At 39.7% G+C, this 20,110-nt stretch overlaps 1 protein-coding gene across 1 annotated transcript in view; it reads right to left on the minus strand.

Moving 5' to 3' along the window:
• The window catches only part of LOC126092703 (dynein beta chain, ciliary-like), an 863,310-nt gene that overhangs the window by 370,003 nt on the left and 473,197 nt on the right, over positions 1-20,110 (minus strand). The window contains 1 exon segment of the mRNA XM_049908426.1: positions 4,863-5,004. Within this exon segment, the coding sequence (XP_049764383.1) occupies positions 4,863-5,004 (142 nt within the window).

Raw genomic sequence — 20,110 nt, forward strand, 5'->3', positions numbered from 1 at the left:
GGAGATTGAGGCCTGGTGGATAACGGGAAGAGAGGATATATTGAAGAGCAAGTTCCCATCTCCAGAGTTCGGATAGGTTGGTGTTAGTGGGAAGTATCCAGATAACCCGGATGGTGTAAAACTGTGCCAAGATGTGCTGGCCGTGCACCAAGGCATGTTTAGCCACAGGGTGATCCTCATTACCAACAAACACTGTCGGCCTGTGTCCATTCATACAAATGGACAGTTTGTTGCTGGTCATTCCCACATAGAATACGTCACAGTGTAGGCAGGTCAGTTGGTAAATCACGTTATTTTCATTTTCATTTTCATTTCATCCTCATGTTACACTTTCCACCTTCTAATACCATGTCACCCTCACAACACCCCCACAACGACCCCATTAAGTTTTATTTACATTCCCTCCGCAAACATGCCTTCACCCTAGCCAGATTATGCTCCCATATTTTATTTTCTCAGGCTTGTCTGACATTTGCCATTACCCCCAAACGCCTCACACTTAAAGTTCCCATCTCTGGCTGCAACCCTTCTTTCCATCAGTCCCTATACCAGTTCCAAACTGAACAATACATTGCCCTCACCCACCTAATCCTTCACCTACGCATCCACTCAGCCAATGAACACACCCGTCAACTCCTATCCTTAATAAAAGTCCTCAATCTTTCCTCTCCCACATCCACACCGGCTGTTCAGAGCATCCTCCTACAGGCCAACCGCAAATTAGAACAGCATGCCACCCTTCACCTCAAAAAACTATCCAATCTCCTGGTTTCCCACCTCTGTAAAGGCAACTCACTCACCCTTCACAACCTTTCCAGCAAACCTCAACCTCCTCTCATTGCACACAAACCTAGTCTCTCCCATCTACTCAATCTCCCACTTCCAGCTCCACTCCCTCCAAAACCTCAAAATTCCAATCAACACAATCTGGAACCACAACACCCTAATTCAGTAGTTAAACTGTCCTCCAAACCTCTCTCCCAATCCGAAACCTCTGTCCTATCCAAAGGCCTCACCTTCAGCCCCATTCCCAGATTCAGCCAAACAGCCCTCATCAAAGATTTACTGTCCTACACTCGTACTCTCTGCTGGAAATATCACTTTGCCACGAAGAAAAATGATCCTAATCCCACTCCTAATAATCCAACACCCCAAGACACTATCCAAATTGAACCCTGCCTGGAACACTTCCGTCCTCCGTCACAGCGGGACCCACCTCCTCTTCATCAAAATCACCCTCTCCAAACCTTCCAAGAGTTCCTGACTTCCAGCCTTGCCTCTCAATCCTTCTTAAAAAAACCTTAATCCTACTCCCAACATCACCACTTCTGAAGCCTAGGCTATCCGTGATCTGAAGGCTGACCGATCCATCGTCATTCTTCCGGCGGACAAGGGTTAGACGACCGTGGTACTTGATCGTCAGGAGTATGTGGCTGAAGGACTGTGTCAGCTTTCAGACAACACCACATACAAAGTTTGCCAAGGTAATCCCATTCCTGATGTCCAGGCGGAGCTTCAAGAAATCCTCAGAACCTTAGGCCCCCTACAAAACCTTTCACCTGACTCCATCAACCTCCTGACCTCACCGACACCCCGCACCCCTACCTTCTACCTTCTTCCTAAAATTCACAAACCCAAACATCCCGGCCGCCCCATTGCAGCTGGTTACCAAGCCCCCACAGAACGTATCTCTGCCTACGTAGATCAACACCTTCAACCCATTACATGCAGTCTCCCATCCTTCATCAAAGACACCAACCACTTTCTCGAATGCCTGGAATCCTTACCCAATCTGTTACCCCCAGAAACCATCCTTGTAACCATTGATGCCACTTCCTTATACACAAATATCCCACACGTCCAGGGCCTCGCTGTGATGGAGCACTTCCTTTCACACCGATCACCTGCCACCCTACCTAAAACGTCTTTCCTCATTACCTTAGCCAGCTTCATCCTGACCCACAACTTCTTCATTTTTGAAGGCCAAACATACCAACAATTAAAGGAAACAGCCATGGGTACCAGGATGGCCCCCTCGTACGCCAACCTATTCATGGGTCGCTTAGAGGAAGCCTTCTTGGTTACCCAGGCCTGCCAACCCAAAGTTTGGTACAGATTTATTGATGACGTCTTCATGATCTGGACTCACAGTGAAGAAGAACTCTACAATTTCCTCTCCAACCTCAACTCCTTTGGTTCCATCAGATTCACCTGGTCCTACTCCAAATCCCATGCCTTGACGTTGACCTCCACCTGTCCAATGGCCAGCTTCACACGTCCGTCTACATCAAACCCACCAACAAGCAACAGTACCTCCATTATGAGAGCTGCCACCCATTCCACATCAAACGGTCCCTTCCCTACAGCCTAGGTCTTCGTGGCAAACGAATCTGCTCCAGTCCGGAATCCCTGAACCATTACACCAACAACCTGACAACAGCTTTCGCATCCCGCAACTACCCTCCCGACCTGGTACAGAAGCAAATAACCAGAGCCACTTCCTCATCCTCTCAAACCCAGAACCTCCCACAGAAGAACCACAAAAGTGCCCCACTTGTGACAGGACACTTTCCGCGACTGGATCAGACTCTGAATGTGGCTCTCCAGCAGGGATACGACTTCCTCAAATCCTGCCCTGAAATGAGATCCATCCTTCATGAAATCCTCCCCACTCCACCAAGAGTGTCTTTCCGCCGTCCACCTAACCTTCGTAACCTCTTAGTTCATCCCTATGAAATCCCCAAACCACCTTCCCTACCCTCTGGCTCCTACCCTTGTAACCGCCCCCGGTGTAATACAAGTCCCATGCACACTCCCACCACCACCTACTCCAGTCCTGTAACCCGGAAGGTGTACACGATCAAAAGCAGAGCCACGTGTGAAAGCACCCACGTGATTTACCAGCTGACCTGCCTACACTGTGACGCATTCTATGTGGGAATGACCAGCAACAAACCGTCCATTCACATGAATGGACACAGGCAGACAGTGTTTGTTGGTAATGAGGATCACCCTCTGGCTAAACATGCCTTGGTGCACAGCCAGCACATCTTGGCACAGTGTTACACCGTCCGGGTTATCTGGATACTTCCCACTAACACCAACCTATCCGAACTCCGGAGATGGAAACTTGCTCTTCAATATATCCTCTCTTCCCGTTATCCACCAGGCCTCAATCTCCGCTAATTTCAAGTTGCCGCCACTCATACCTCACCTGTCATTCAACAACATCTTCGCCTCTGCACTTCTGCCTCGAGTGACATCTCTGCCCAAACTCTTTGCCTTTGAATATGTCTGCTTATGTCTGTATATGTGTGGATGGATATGTGTGTGTGTGTGTGTGCGAGTGTATACCCATCCTTTTTTCCCCCTAAGGTAAGTCTTTCCGCTCCCGGGATTGGAATGACTCCTTACCCTCTCCCTTAAAACCCACATCCTTTCGTCTTTCCCTCTCCTTCCCTCTTTCCTGACGAAGCAACCGTTGGTTGCAAAAGCTATAATTTTGTGTGTATGTTTGTGTTTGTTTGTGCGTCTATCGACGTGCCAATGCGTTTGTTTGGTAAGTCACATCATCTTTGTTTTTAGATATATTTTTCCCAGGTGGAATATTTCCCTCTATTATTTTTATTGTGTTAGATAGAAATACAGTCTTCCTGTGCTCCCGGTTGCCTTGTTTCCCTTTTCACAATATTCCAAATTGTTTTAATTTTATTATCAGATGTGCTAAGCTCAGACATACAAAAGTATGCTGTATGTGCCTTTGTCAAACAGCTTCATAGGAATGTGGAAGTGTCTACCAGTAAACAACTAATTTATCTGAAAACTGGAACCAGTCATCATATAGCTTATAGTGACAATAAAAGTAGGTAAAATCACATTAATTAAAAGTTGTGTGGTGAACATTATAGAACGCTTTCTCATAAGGCCAGTTTTACAGCAATTCAACTTTCTACAGTGAGACTGAAAGGGCCAAATGAAATTCTGCAAGCAGGTCACATTCCACCTATAAATAAAAAGGTGGCGTGGTGAGGGGGGGGGGGGGGGGAGGGAGAGAGAGAAAGGGGCAAGAGGGAGGGAGGGAGAGAGAGAGACCATCATTTTAAGCCAACAATCAATTTGACAAAATTATTTTCACCACACGTGCCTTCTGTTCTGGATTCTTCCTCTTGACACCAGTTTCTCAAAACTCCGCAGGTGGGAACTAGCACTACAACATGTCCTTGGTTCTCTTCACCCATCTGGCCTTAACTTACCTCAATTTCTTTTGTCTCAGCATTTCATCACTTTAACTATGCTTTGCTTCACTCCATTTTAGTTTTCTACTCTTTCATGTCTTTCCCATTTACTTTTCACCACTCTCCTCCCACCTCTGTTACATGCAATGCACTTAACTTTTCACTCTAATAAACTCATGCATGATGGTTAAGCAGTAATAATTTCTGTTTATATATTACCCTGCCTTCCACCTTTAAGCTCTCAGGTTTTCAAATCTTGTCCAATGCAGTCCCCAATAATCAGTCTTTCCTTATCATCGCATGCGGTAAGTCTCCCCTGACCTGCAGTTCTGGGTGACATTCCCAAAATCTACCCCTTTTTGTAGACCTCTCCAGTCCTTTTCCTTCACCCCTTTATCTTCCCCTTCAACACTTCTGCCTGAAGGACGAGACACTGGCTCCCTAAGGTTGCCAATTACAACCACCTGTTATGTGTGTGTTCTGCCGCTGCTTGGTGAGTAGATATTTTTATCTAAACAACTTTTGGTAAAGATTGTTTTGCTTTAAGTATGTCAGAATAAGGAAATGAAACATACACTAATGGATTATATCAGGTATACTAGTTTCTATTAAGGGAAGTATGGTTACCTTTCCTGAACAGTCACAAATACCATCTAGTTTCACTTCTTCTCCATCTTTGGCCACCATTGTATGAGACATCTTTGTGTTTCTGCCTCCTTCCTGGGTAAATTTCAGTTTAGCCAGTGAATCATACAGCTTGGAGAGATGTCTGTAAATCATAACAATTTCTCTATTAGAGCAAAGGCAATCAGCATCAGAATTCATTGTCCGATTACATAAGAGATGGAACTATTTGATTTAGAATACTCCTCAAAATTTATAATTCTCTTATTAAACTACTATGGCCATTGAAAACATTTCTTACAGATGATATGAATGTAGATTTAGAGAATATAATTTATGGAAATAATTTATGGAAATAATTTATGGAAATATGCCATTATTATGTTACATTAGTATCTAGAAATTTCCACAAGGAATGGTAGGATTTTCTATTATTAGTACATTGTAAAGTGTCTTATTCAGTGTTGTTAACTCCACACAGTGGATATTTTTTAGCTTTAATTTACTTTAGATCTTATCTTTTGTTTCATATCTATGGAGGAAATTTTTTTCTTCAAACAATTTTCAGTTTTGATGTGCGGCACAATATACCTCAAAATGTACAGACAGGAATACTTAATATTTTCTTATTTCTTGATAACAGAAAACACGAGTCTCCATGTTTTGCATTACATATTTCTGGTTTTTTTCCTTTTTAACATATTACTTGCACTTCATTACAAATAATTTTGTATCTTATAACTGATTCAAATGATGAGAGGTACACTATCTTTCCTGCACTCATTTTTGATGAAGTGAACAGTACAGACATTTCAAACAAGAACCTATTTAATTTATTTGTGAAATAGTTTGTGTGTGTTGCCTAGGACACCCGTCCCCTGTCCCGGGTGTATTTCAAGCAATTATGAACTGCTTCCTGTAGGTCCTGGCTTCATGAATAATTTATAGTTAATTTGTTCTGGAATGCTTCTTATGAAACTGCTTAGTTTGGGATTTCTTGAAGTTTCACATTAAGCCATTTAGATAAGGTAAAGTATCTAAATTATTTACAACTTTTATGACGGTGTAATTTTTTCAATCAGCACTGTGGTATCACTTGCAAGTATATTGTATGAGTATTTAAATTTACAGGCAAAGTCATCTACAGAAAAGAGAAAAAGAATTGAACTCAGAATTGATCCTTGTGGAAGAAACTGTTAAACTGTTTTCACTTGTGAGAAACGATTTGCATTATTTGAGACAACCACAACCTCTTGTTTTCTTTTTGAGTTTTGACAAATATGACCTAATCTATTTCAAAGAATTTTCCCTGGTTCTATGTCTTTCTAGTTTATGAGCTTTAGAAAGTGGTTCATACTATTCAATGCCTCGGTGAGATCACAGAAAATTCATGAGCTTTTTTTTATTTATCAAAAGAGCAGCTAATATTTTCTAAAAAACCATTTATAGCTTGTATAGTTGTTTCAGTCTTGTGAATGCCAAACTGATTTTTTCAGTTTGAGAGTGGAATTTTGTATGAAATTCTGAGTCTGTAGAGCAAGAAATTGTTTCTGCGACATCTGAAAATAAAAGGACAAGTTAAAAAACGAAACTTTCTTTAAAGAAAAGAACACTGTCAATAACATCAATTCTTTACACAGTCTCTCTCAACATCCATGCACTTGGTCAATCTCTCCCACTCCTGTCCTGAAAGAAGCTTTTCACAGCATTGTGCACATTCACTTTTATGCCAAATCCACAACCTTGTTGTCTAATAAAAACCTTCAGTTCGAGCAGGATATGCGTTACCCTGAAGCAAAATTACACTTGTTCTGAGCTTCCCTCTCTTCTTTGTTTTGCTTTTGGATTTCAGATCTTGCACTACCTGTCACTGTTCATCATCTGACATTTAGTAGTGTAATGAATCAGCAGCACCTAAACAGTCATCAATTTTCCTGTAGAAATAAGATGAAGATAGATGTTTACAAACCATGCTCTGCTCTTACTCTGTGGTTCATAGTCACACCTCATCAGTAGTGGTTAGTATGTGACTTAGAAAGTTTTCTTATTGTGTTTCAGAATGCCTTTATATGGTTCTGACACTTCCAAATGTCCCTGGTTGTGTTTGTCTGTCACCTGGTGTGGTAACCAATGAACACAAACCTGGCTACTGTTTAGAAATTCATGCACAACTGAAAATGCTGAACCATTTTAAAGTCTGATACGTGCACAATATCATCATTTGTGGCATGACAATCATCACAAATCATTAATTTCAAAGTGGAAGATGTACCTGAATGCTCTTTGTTGCGGATGAATATCTAGTATGCAAAAATGATGATCAATTGTTAGTAGTAACTTTAAGTAATTGATGACTGTGCTTTTCACCTTACTAGGAAATCAAAAGACATGATTCATCATCTTTTGTGCATTTGCAATCGAAAAGTGTGCATTTAACTTTGTCACAACTGAATGTCTGAGCATTTGTTATAATGCTGGTTAGCTTCTCTTCACAGTTTGTGTTCTTCAAACATGAAAAGATTTTACACAGGTTTTGCACAGTGGTTCCCTTAAATTAATGAATTTTACTGGATGCCATATAAACTTTGCAAATTATACACCTATGTAAAGCAATAGCACACAGTTCAACAGTTCAATAAAATAAGGCCAAACACAACTACACAGCACGAATTAGCAGAATGAGCTAGAAAGCCAATTGTACATATGTTAATCACATTTATGAGTCAGTTATTTAGCAAAAAATATGTTAAAGTGCACAGCTACATATGAAACTTGAACAAACCTATTCTGGACTTTGTCTAAAGTGAACAGTTTTCATCCTGTAATGGTGTAAGTAAATGACTTTTTGTTGAATGTAAATCTCAGATGTTGGTATGCATACAGAGCTTAACATTCAAGGAGGCTTTTGTGACATCATAGCCAGTTTTAAAGAATTTTCCCCCATATCAAGTGAAATAATTATTAAATGACAGTGTCTCCTACCCATAAGTGAAAAAATATTTAATTTTGTTATGACAAACCTCTAAGTAAAGCAGAAATACCAGAACCTTGTAACTATTACTAAGATAAATTACTGATGAAATACTATAAAAAGACATGTAGTACTGGGGAAAGGTCTTGCATTATCTGACACTCTTGTTCTTTGTTTCTCTTGCTATTTTACACTGTTACCTCTGTTATCATTACTGACAGGAGAGTCACTGTGCTGTATAACTTCTTGTAAGTGTCATAAAGTTGTTTTCACATTAAAACATCTACAAATCATATTTTTTGCATATAGACTATATTATTTAATTATCCTTTCAGTGAAAACATAGTAATAACATACCAGTGAACAAAAGTGAAATATTTAAATACAGAGACTTTTCATCTGGTTTGCGATATTTTTATGCACCATTTTGTGTGTGATTATCATTTAATTGTTACACTCACATGAACCTGCAATCATATTTATTTTTCAAAGTCTGATAATCTTTCTGATTAATGTTTACCAAAGGAAAACATTATGTCTGTTCATGGTCATATAAATAAATAAAAAACTATAAAATGAATTGTTGTCCAATTTAACTGTGGGCCTTAGCTATTTTCAAAAATCTAACCAAGAAAGCGATAACAGGCATAAATATTCTTGTCTATCATGCAGATTAAATATGAGAAATTAAAAGACATAATTCTTTTCTTCGCCACAGTTCTTCTTACAACATTGCCACCAAAGATGGGATTTTCAATAAATCATTTACAAAACTTCAAGTTTACCTGCTATCAGATTTCAAGTTTACCTGCTATCAGATTTGATAGTTAAACTGAGGTTTTACTTCAGATTAGAGGCAGTAGCATTATTAGGGACCTATCTGCCGTGGAATTACCTCAACATCATACAGACACTTCACAAACATACTCTGTGTGGATGAGTGTTGTCCTGTGGAACAATAGCACTAGAATACTGTCACATGAGAGGCAACATATTTTTTGCCATTACCTGAAATCATGTGCAATGTATACCTACACATTGATACCAGAAATAATGCTGCTGTGCCTCTCCAAAACAATGAAACAATGGGACCTCTCTCCTGGTCGCCATCATACTCACTTATAATGGTCACCTGGGGTTGTGCATAAACACAATTCATCACTGAACACAATGCAATGCCATTCATCTGCATTCCATGCTCCCCAGTTATCACACAACTACAATAGCTGCCTACACAAGATGGTAATTCACTAGTCTGCCTAGTGTGCTGCTGCTAATGTTCAGGATGTCACAAAATGTTGCATAGACTGCATTACTTGTTCACAGACAGCAGGAGCACATGTAAAGTGGTTAAGATGTGCTTGGTGCACAATAGCGCAATTCTCTCTTGTGATGGTGAGGCTTGGCAACTGGAACCATGATGGCAAGTATGTCTGTACTCACATGCAGTCTTCTGGGCACCTCACTTTTTTCAGGCAAAGATGGGTACAATTTTTGTACTTATTTCTGATAGTCTGCACTATATGTTTTCAGTTCAAAAACTCTTCAACAATTTTTGTGATGTCTGGTATATATTGTTCATTCTAATTGGGTTCTTTACTGTTCATTTACTGGTTATGTTATCTACTATATGTTACCTGACATATCAAATTGTTTGTTAAGCTGTAAATCTTTCTGTTCGTAGATAATTTACATGCGGCTTATGATAACAAAACAAGTACTGTGTGTAGAAACTAATTTTTTTATGAAACATTCAGAATTTTATATTCATAAAAACTAAGTACACTTATAAATCCCTTATAATAATATTACTCAGGAATGTTGTTACGTGATTTTTCAAATTTCAGAATGCAAACCTTTAAAAATCCAATATTACAATCGAACAGCCCAATTTTTCTATGTTCAAAAATGTATTTTTTTTATTAGAACAACTTGTTAGCTAATGAAATATTGCAAACATAAATTGGGGTTCTGGACATTTCTTGGCAGTTGGCAGACATTTCTAGTAAATGGGGAGAAGAGTTCAGTCTAAAACTCTGACACAAAAACACATACCACTCTGTCTTATGTGTTATTAGTGAGTATGTAACTGATCTGATATTTTTCTACACCAGGCTTTAAATAGGCACTGTGAGCAACAGCACAATTATTTAACAGTAAGACTTTGTTAAGTGAAGTCAGTACAACTGAGTCTCCATGTAGCAATTTAGTCATTCACGGTTCAGCTGTCATTGAAGACTGTTTTGGATGAGCATTCATTCAGAAAGGTTCCTAGAGCCGTAATTGCACTAAAATAAGAATGCCATTCTAACAGTTAAATATGAAAATGAAAAGTCACTGGTGGAATACCAATGATGGAAGTAGTAAAGTTAACAACATATCATATGGTTGTGACAAAGCATTGTCATCTATAAAAACAAAAACAAGACTGAGATCACTGCTGAGCCTGCAGATAAATCATTCCCCAGAACTAATAGAATACGCATAGTACACCTACACAGCTACGTAACTACATTGTCTCCATCAGGTACATTGAGCCAGCACTGCAGCTCAACTTGGTAAGAGTTGTGCTGGGTGCGGTAGGTGGGTTGTGGGTGGGCGGGGAGGGGGGGGGGGGGGGGGAATGAGCTGGGTAGTAGGAGGAAGAATTTGAGAAAGACAGCTGGCAGCTTGGATGGAAAGGCAGGAATGTGGCACTGGAGAGCTCCCTCTCTTTGCATGCAAGGAGAGTTATGGTTAGCACACAAGGAGGTAGGGCGGGGGGTAGTGGGAACTGAGGCCAGGAGGGTAAGAGAACTGAAGGATTATGCGATAAAATTCTATTAACTCACCACTCTTTTCGTAAATCTGAGATGATTTTGACCTCTTGATCTGCTCGTAATTGTCTCCCACAAGTCCAACACCTCGTCCAAGTCGTGGGAGACAGGCAACAGCATGAAGTAGGGCATTGCCTGTAGGAGTGAGGTGCACTGGGGTCTGTGTATGCCCCGAGACAACTACGGTAGCTGTGAAGGTCCTACAGGAACCCTGAACAGTGATGGCTAATGGGGCTCTGGTGAAGCTATGATAGGCCCAGCAAGCCCATAGTGGATTATGATTTCTGCTTTCAAAAATAGAATGGGCCTCAGAAAGGATGGATTTAATTGATGACGAAATGGCTATAAACAAGGACTAAGATTTGGAACATTAAATATACAAACATTGATTGGAAAGGTGGAGGAGATGACAGACATGATGGAAAGAAGGAAGTTAGACCTATTGGGGTTAGCTGAAATGAGTGGAAATGAGAAGGAAGGAGAGAACTGAGAAAAGGCTACCGACTGTACTGGAGTGGAAATGAGGAGGGAAGGAGAAATGGAGTCAGAATAGTAGTAAGAGATGGATTAAAAGAGGGCATGAAGGGGATGATGATGACCAAAATATTACTCAAGGGGATGACCATAGAGGTAATACAAGTGTATGTGCTGCAGGTGGGTTACACTTCTGCGGAGAAGCAAGAGTTTGAATAGGAAATGCAGAAGCAGATGGGAAGGAAAAATATGACAGTAATGGGAGATTTAAATGCACATGTTGGAAGAGAAAGACAAGGGTGCGAAAGTTTGCTTGGACCACAAGATTATCCCGTACAGTCAAGACTTAAAGAGAAAGTCAATAGTTGACTACTTCCTCTATGACAGTGAGATGAATACGAACATTATTGACATTAAGGTAATAGCATCAGAGGCCTTGGATAGTGACCACCGTTTGCTGGTAATGAACCTGAGAGGGACTAAGGATAATAATAGGGACAGAAAACTAGGAAAGATGTATAAGGGTATGGAAGTTGAAGGAGGAAGAAAGCAGGCGACAGTACCTACAAATAGTACAGGAAAGCATTCCAAAGGATAAACCAAAATTGGTAGAAGAGGAGTGGAGTAGATTCAAGGGTAATAAGTGCGGCAGAAGCAATATTTGGGAGGACAAACAACAACAAGAGATGGAAAGAAACACCCTGGTGGAAAGATAAAACAAAGGATATAGTACAGAAGAAGAATAGAGCCTTTAGGGTATGGTTCCAGAAGAGAACAGTAGAGACTAGAGAAGAGTATCAGGCAAGCAAGAAAGAAGCAAAAAGAATGGTGGCAGAGGAAATAAGAAAGTGGATGGAATAGTGGATCAGAATGATGGAGGAGGATAGTGGAGGTTCAAAAAAGGTGTTATATGGGATGATTAAAAGTAAGAGGAAGAACAGTATGACAGATTATGCTTGAACGGTGAACAAAAGTGGCCAAGATGTATCGAGTAATGAAAATTGTGTGGAGACAGAAGATGATCCCAGAAGACTGGAAGAAGGGAATAATTGTCCCAATCATTAAGAAGGGAAATAGAAAAGAGTGCAAGAACTATCAGGGGATAACACTGATGAGTCATTGCGCAAAGATTTTTGAGAAAATTTTGGAAGCACAAATTCAGGCAGGAAGGTCCACGGTGGATCTAATTTTAGCTGTAAGACAACTGTAGGAACAGCACTATGAATATGGAATAGATCTGCTAATGACCTTCCTGGATATTGAAAAAGCATATGATAGTGTAACGTAGAAGCAAAGTGTGGAAAGCCCTGAAGAACAGAGGAGTAGCAAAACAGATTATTTGGAGGATAAGGGAAATGTACCATGGAAGTGTGAACTGTGTGAAAGTGGGAGGAGAGCGATCAGCTTGGATTGAACAGATGAATGGCTTGAGGCAGGGAAGTGCACTTTCACCATTACTCTTCATTGTAGTGATGGATGATATGATGAGTACAGTAGCACAAGTAATTGGTGAAAGGAATATGAAAGCTATGGTGTTTACAGATGATCTGATTATTTGGGGGAATAAGGAGGAGGAAGTACAAGAGCTGCTGGACGTATGGGAACAAACAGTACAAGAATATGAGATGAAATTAAGTATAAGTAAGAGTGAGATGATTATCACATCAAGAAAGAAGGAGAGAGGAACAACAGGAATAACCATTGGTGGGGTTCGACTGAGGAGAGTGGAGAGTTTCAAGTACCTAGGAAGATTGAAAAAACGACAGAGAAATAAATGAGTGGGGGAGGAAAGCAGAAATAAACATAGGACTGACAAGAGAACTAATAAAAGAAAAAATTAAATGGATAATAAAACAAACACAGCAGACACACAATAAGAACAACCAAACAGAAGCAGCTGCTATGAAAAGGTTAAAACAAAAGTTAACAAACAATAACATATTAATAACAAGAGAAGACAAGGGAAATGTAACAGTACTCATGGATAAAGAGCAATACATCGCAAAAACCAAGGAATACATAAACAACAATGCCATACAAAAACAGAAGTCAGATCCAACTACACAATTCCAGGCAAACATGAAACGAACACTGAAAAACATTGAACACACATTCACAGACAAACAGAAATACTACAGAACACAGAAAAACCCACAAGCACCAACACTCCGCAGTTAACTGAAAGTACATAAAGACGGAATGGCAATGAGAGCTGTTATCAACTTCAAGGAAGCCCCAACATGCCACATAGCCAAACATCTCCAAAAGTTAGTTACAAAACACTGTAAAGAAGAAAACAACAGAACAGTGATAAACACAGGAAACCTAATAGAAAACATACAGAACATACACATACCACACACAGCATCACTGATTTCATTCGACATAGAAAATATGTATACCTCCATCTCTATCACAGAAACAATAGAAATCATAGAACAAAATCTCTAAAAGAAATAACAAATATGCTCAGACTGACAACTGAACAAAACTACTTTCAGTTTGAGAAAGAATATTATCTACAAAGTGATGGATCCCATGGGATCCCCAATATCAGCAACACTAGCAAACATTTTCATCAGTCATCTAGAAAATCAGATATTTGAAAAGATAACCACTAACAAAAGTTTCAAAATCACATATTGGTAGAGATACGTGGATGGCATGATTTGTCCGGTAGATGAGCCAAGTGCAAAAATAGATAAACTCCATTCGGAAATATACAAAGCTCATCAGAACATAAAATTCACACTTAAAAAACAAAAAGAAAATAAAATAAATTTTCTTGACATTACAATAAAAAAAGAAAATGGCAAACATATATTTAACATCTTTAGAAAACCAACAGCCACAGACACAATAACACATTCCACATCCAACTGCCCTCACAGCCAGAAACTGCAGCACTAAGACACATGTTACATAGATTAAACAGAATCCCACTCAACAAGAGAAACTATGAACAAGAAATGAGTACAATCATACAAATAGCTAGGAACAACAGGTATGACACACATGTGGTACACAGGCTCAATCAAAATATAAAAACACAAATACAAAACAAACACAACATTTCTAGAATACAAGAGAACTCACAAGCTGAAAACTTACAAACACACTCAACAAACACACACAATGACAACACCACATGGAAAAGAACCAGATGGTACACCATGACCTACACACATAAACTAACACACAGAGTTGCAAACATTCTAAAGAGACAGGGCTTCAAAATAGCATATAAGCCTGGGCAAACCCTCCAATCACACCTACGCCAGCCAGCTACCAAGAGGGACAAATTCCAACAATCAGGAATATAGGAATGTATAAACTTGATTGTCAAAGTTCTGATGCACTATACATAGGCATGACATGCAGGAATTTTGAAACACAATATAAAGAACATACCAGATGGAAGTATGAAACAAACCATTCCACATTTGCAGAACATTTAAAACACCATAACCATCATCCTACAAACATGGAACAAGAAATGAAAGTAATGAGAACAAGCAATCATGACATCATGACAAACATCTTATACAAATGCAAGAAAACTTCCACATCCAGAAAGCAATAGCAGAAAACAAACATGTGATAAATGAACACACACGCATCAGCACAGGCTCCCTACTACGCTTAATAAAGAAAATGATAAGATAAAACAAAAAAACTCATCCCCGTTCACCATCTGGACACACACACTTACACACACACACACATACACACACACACACACACACGCACACACACACACACACACACACACACACACAAATTATATCACCAAAACACACACACACACACAAATGTTGTTGTTGTTGTGGTCTTCAGTCCTGAGACTGGTTTGATGCAGCTCTCCATGCTACTCTATCCTGTGCAAGCTTCTTCATTTCCCAGTACTTACTGCAACCTACATCCTTCTGAAGCTGCTTAGTGTATTCATCTCTTGGTCTCTGTCTACGATTTTTACCCTCCACGCTGCCCTCCAATGCTAAATTTGTGATCCCTTGATACCACAGAACATGCCCTACCAACCGGTCCTTCTTCTTGTCAAGTTGTGCCACAAACTCCTCTTCTCCCCTATTCTATTCAATACCTCCTCATTAGTTATGTGATCTACCCATCTAATCTTCAGCATTCTTCTGTAGCACCACATTTCGAAAGCTTCTATTCTCTTCTGGTCCAAAGTATTTATCGTCCATGTTTCACCTCCATACATGGCTACACTCCATACAAATACTTTCTGAAACGACTTCCTGACACTTAAATCTATACTCGATGTTAACGAATTTCTCTTTTTCAGAAACGCTTTCCTTGCCATTGCCAGTCTCCATTTGATATCCTCTCTACTTCGACCATCATCAGTTATTTTGCTCCCAAAATAGCAAAACTCCTTTACTACTTTAACTGTCTCATTTCCTAATCTACCTTCCGTCAGCATCAACAGACTTAATTCGACTACATTCCATGATCCTCGTTTTGGTTTTGTTGATGTTCATCTTATATCCTCCTTTCAAGACACCGTCCATTCCGTTCAACTGCTCTTCCAAGTCCTTTGCTGTCTCTGGCAGAATTACAATGTCATCGGCGAACCTCAAAGTTTTTATTTCTTCCCCATAAATTTTAATACCTACTCCGAATTTTTCTTTTGTTTTCTTTACTGCTTGCTCAATATACAGATTGAATAACATCGGGGAGAGGCTACAACCTTGTCTCACTCCCTTCCCAACCTTTTGAATTTGAAAGAGAGTATTCCAGTCAACATTGTCAAAAGCTTTCTCTAAGTCTACAAATGCTAGAAACATAGGATTGGCTTTCCTTAATCTTTCTTCTAAGATAAGGCGTAAGGTCAATATTGCCTCATGTGTTCCAAAATTTCTACGGAATCCAAACTGATCTTCCCCGAGGTCGACTTCTACTAGTTTTTCCATTCGTCTGTAAAGAATTTGCGTTAGTATTTTGCAGCTGTGACTTATTAAACTGATAGTTCGGTAATTTTCACATCTGTCAACACCTGCTTTCTTTGGGATTGGAATTATTATATTCTTCTTGAAGTCTGAGGGAATTTCACCTGTCTCATACATCTTGCTCACCAGATGGTAGAGTTTTGTCATGACTGGCTCTCCCAAGGGCGACAGTAGTTCTAATCGAATGTTGTCTACTCCCGGGGCCTTGTTTCGACTCAGGTCTTTCAGTGCTCTGTCAAACTCTTCACGCAGTATCATATCTCCCATTTCATCTTCATCTACATCCTCTTCCATTTTCATAATATTGTCCTCAAGTACATTGCCCTTGTATAGACCCTCTATATACTGCTTCCACCTTTCTCCTTTCCCTTCTTTGCTTAGAACTGGGTTTCCATCTGAGCTCTTGATATTCATAGAAGTGGTTCTCTTTTCTCTAAAGGTCTCTTTAATTTTATTGTAGGCAGTATCCATCTTACCCCTAGTGAGATAAGCCTCTACATCCTTACATTTGTCCTCTAGCCATCCATGTTTAGCAGTTTTGCACTTCCTGTTGATCTCAATTTTGAGACGTTTGTATTCCTTTTTGCCTGCTTCATTTACTGCATTTTTATATTTTCTCCTTTCATCAATTAAATTCTATATTTCTTCTGTTACCCAAGGATTTCTACCAGCCCTCGTCTTTTTACCTACTTGATCGTCTGCTGCCTTCATTACTTCTTCCCTCAAAGCTACCCATTCTTCTTCTACGGTATTTCTTTCCCCCAATCCTGTCAATTGTTACCTTATGCTCTCCCTGAAACTCTCTACAACCTCTGGTTCTTTCAGTTTATCCAGGTCCCATCTCCTTAAATTCCCACCTTTTTGCAGTTTCTACAGTTTTAATCTACAGTTCATAACCAATCGATTGTGGCCAGAGTCCACATCTGTCCCTGGAAATGTCTTACAATTTAAAACCTGGTTCCTAAATCTCTGTCTTACCATTATATAATCTATCTAATACCTTTTAGTATCTCCAGGGTTCTTCCATGTATACAACCTTCTTTCATGATTCTTGAACCAAGTGTTAGCTATGATTAATTTATGCTCTGTGCAAAATTCTACCAGACGGTTTCCTCTTTCATTTCTTACCCCCAATACATATTCTCCTACTATGTTTCCTTCTTTCCCTTTTCCTACTCTCGAATTCCAGTCACCCATGACTATTAAATTTTCGTCTCCCTTCACTACCTGAATAATTTCTTTTATCTCGTCATACATTTCATCTATTTCTTCATCATCTGCAGAGCTAGTTGGCATATACACTTGTACTACTGTAGTAGGCGTGGGCTTTGTATCTATCTTGGCCACAATAATGCATTCACTATGCTGTTTGTAGTAGCTCACCCGCATTCCTATTGTTTTATTCATTATTAAACCTACTCCTGCATTATCCCTATTTGATTTTGTATTTATAACCCTGTATTCACCTGATCAAAAGTCTTGTTCGTCCTGCCATCGAACTTCACTAATTCCCACTATATCTAACTTTAACCCATCCATTTCCCTTTTTAAATTTTCTAATCTAACGGCCCTATTAAGGGATCTGACATTCCACGCTCCGATCCGTAGAACGCCAGTTTTCTTTCTCCTGATAACAATGTCCTCCTGAGTAGTCCCCGCCTGGAGATCCGAATGGGGGACTATTTTACCTCCAGAATTTTTTCCCAAGAGGATGCCATCATCATTTGACCATACAGTAAGGCTGCATGCCCTCGGGAAAATTACGGCTGTAGTTTCCCCTTGCTTTCAGCCGTTCGCAGTACCAGCACAGCAAGGCTGTTTTGGTTAGTGTTACAAGGCCAGATCAGCCAATCATCCAGACTGTTGCCCCTGCAACTACTGAAAAGGCTGCTGCCCCTCTTCAGGAACCACATGTTTGTCTGGCCTCTCAACAGATACCCCTCCGTTGTGGTTCCACCCGCGGTATGGCCATCTGTATCACTGAGGCATGCAAGCCTCCCCACCAACGGCAAGATCCATGGTTCATTGGGGGAGGGGGGAGGGGGGGGGGGACATTACACAAACAGATCACAGATACTTCAATAATTACACTCAAAACTTTGGCAATAAGATTCGATCTTTGGCAAAAACATTTGACAGTCGGAAACAGAAACCAAAACATTGCATTGAAACAAGTGTTCAGTTAATAGTGCTGTGGAAAGCGGGAAAAATAGCGCAAATTGGCGTTCATAAGAAGAAGAACAACACCAAAAATGCAACAGGAGCGTAATATGTATGAAATTGTTCACGTAACCTGTAAGTACAGTTCAAAACATTACTACTTAATAGGAAATACCAATCACCAGAACTGTTTATAACCTATAGGTACAGTGACAAAAATGTAAATTAAATAGCAAATATATGTACATATTCCAGGCCACTGATGATGTCTTGCAGAAAATAAGGGTGAAACGCGTATGGCACTAAAATTGTGTTTTATTCAGTTGCTGTCAGACGGTCCATAATTAAAAATTATCAATATACTGTAATATTACATGCAACTGAGGAAGACAGGACTGCAAAAGTTGAAGAAGCAGAAGCATTTCGGAAGAGTGTAAGAAGCCTGACATGGAGCAAGGATGTACCTCAAATCAGCAAAAAGGTTATATAACAGTCACACTATGTCCCGATCCGGACATATGCATCAGAAACCTAGGTTATGAAAGAAAGAGAGAAAAGCAAAGTACAACCTCCTGAGATGAAATTCTTAAGAAACAGTACTGGAGTGACAAAAATAGGCAGGTTAAGAAATGATAGGATCAGAGAGTTAATGAAGGTGGAACCATTACAGGAGCAGACAGAGAAATCAAGGCTGAGATGGTATGGATATGTTAAGAGAGTGTGTAATCGCCCCACGGAAAATTACCCTCTACCACGCAATAATTAATAATGGTCAATCAAATCATCCACATTTATTTACGTTTGAAAAGTATCTGAGCAGATTTTCTAGTAATATATGCGCCGACAGCTCGTCGACGCCAAGGTATTTTTCTAGTACGTTTATTCTTTGGAACAACAGAGGTACAGAGATGTATGCTCCATGGTCATTATATATATATAGAGAGAGAAAGGAACAGCTTTGGAAAGTATCGGTTGGAAGATTTTCGGATTGCTAAAGGAGATTTTTTTACTCTTCTTTGCGCTAAAGCGAGACAGGAAAGTTTGTGCCGCTAGCGTGGTAGATAAAGAGAAAGAAGGACTTGTAAAAGTAAATTGCATGAGACTTAAAATCCACGGAAACGGAACATGTACGGAAATGGATTCAATATACAATTTTCCTCAGAAATAAGGTTTGTGACCATTTTATTCTAGAGTGAATGACGAGTGCGTTCTCTGTCTGAATCATTGATGATTGTCTGGGCCCTGTACTTAATTGGGAAGTTTCAGCTATGACGAAGAGAGCCTGCAATCTCTGAGTTTTATTGAAATCGTCCAAAAAGGCTTCGTCCACATCTGAAATTTTAGATCTGTCGTAAACTGAACAAAGTGTTCAAACGATCGATTTTCCCAACTGAATGCAGCGCTTAATAATAATAATAACGTATGTAAAGATCTTTTCTAGCAAGCCAGCCGCTGAATATTAAGACGAAGGGCTCCACCAGAGATTCTACTAGGCTGATTTCATGTAACTTATATTTGAACTGTACACAGATAAAGGACAGAGAGAGAGAGAGAGAGAGAAAGAGAGAGCGAATGGAATTCTAGAAGTTACTCAGAATCCTCCCATTAGTATAATTTTTTTGTCTGTCTTTGCACGGATAAGCCTGATAAGAAAACCTAAGCCCTTGACTTTATTGTACAGAATTGTGTATGAGGGTGAGAGAGCGATAAAGGCGACAGATACACTTCTGTACAGAAAAAACATTACACCAAGTTAGCGGCTAGCTGCATTAACACACACACATAGACTTTCATCAAAACCAAAGCAGTAAGAGAATTCATTAGAATGGCGACCGTGACAGGACACGTTTTTGGACG

The sequence above is a fragment of the Schistocerca cancellata genome, chromosome 7, assembly GCF_023864275.1.
Source record: "Schistocerca cancellata isolate TAMUIC-IGC-003103 chromosome 7, iqSchCanc2.1, whole genome shotgun sequence".
NCBI lineage: Eukaryota > Metazoa > Arthropoda > Insecta > Orthoptera > Acrididae > Schistocerca > Schistocerca cancellata.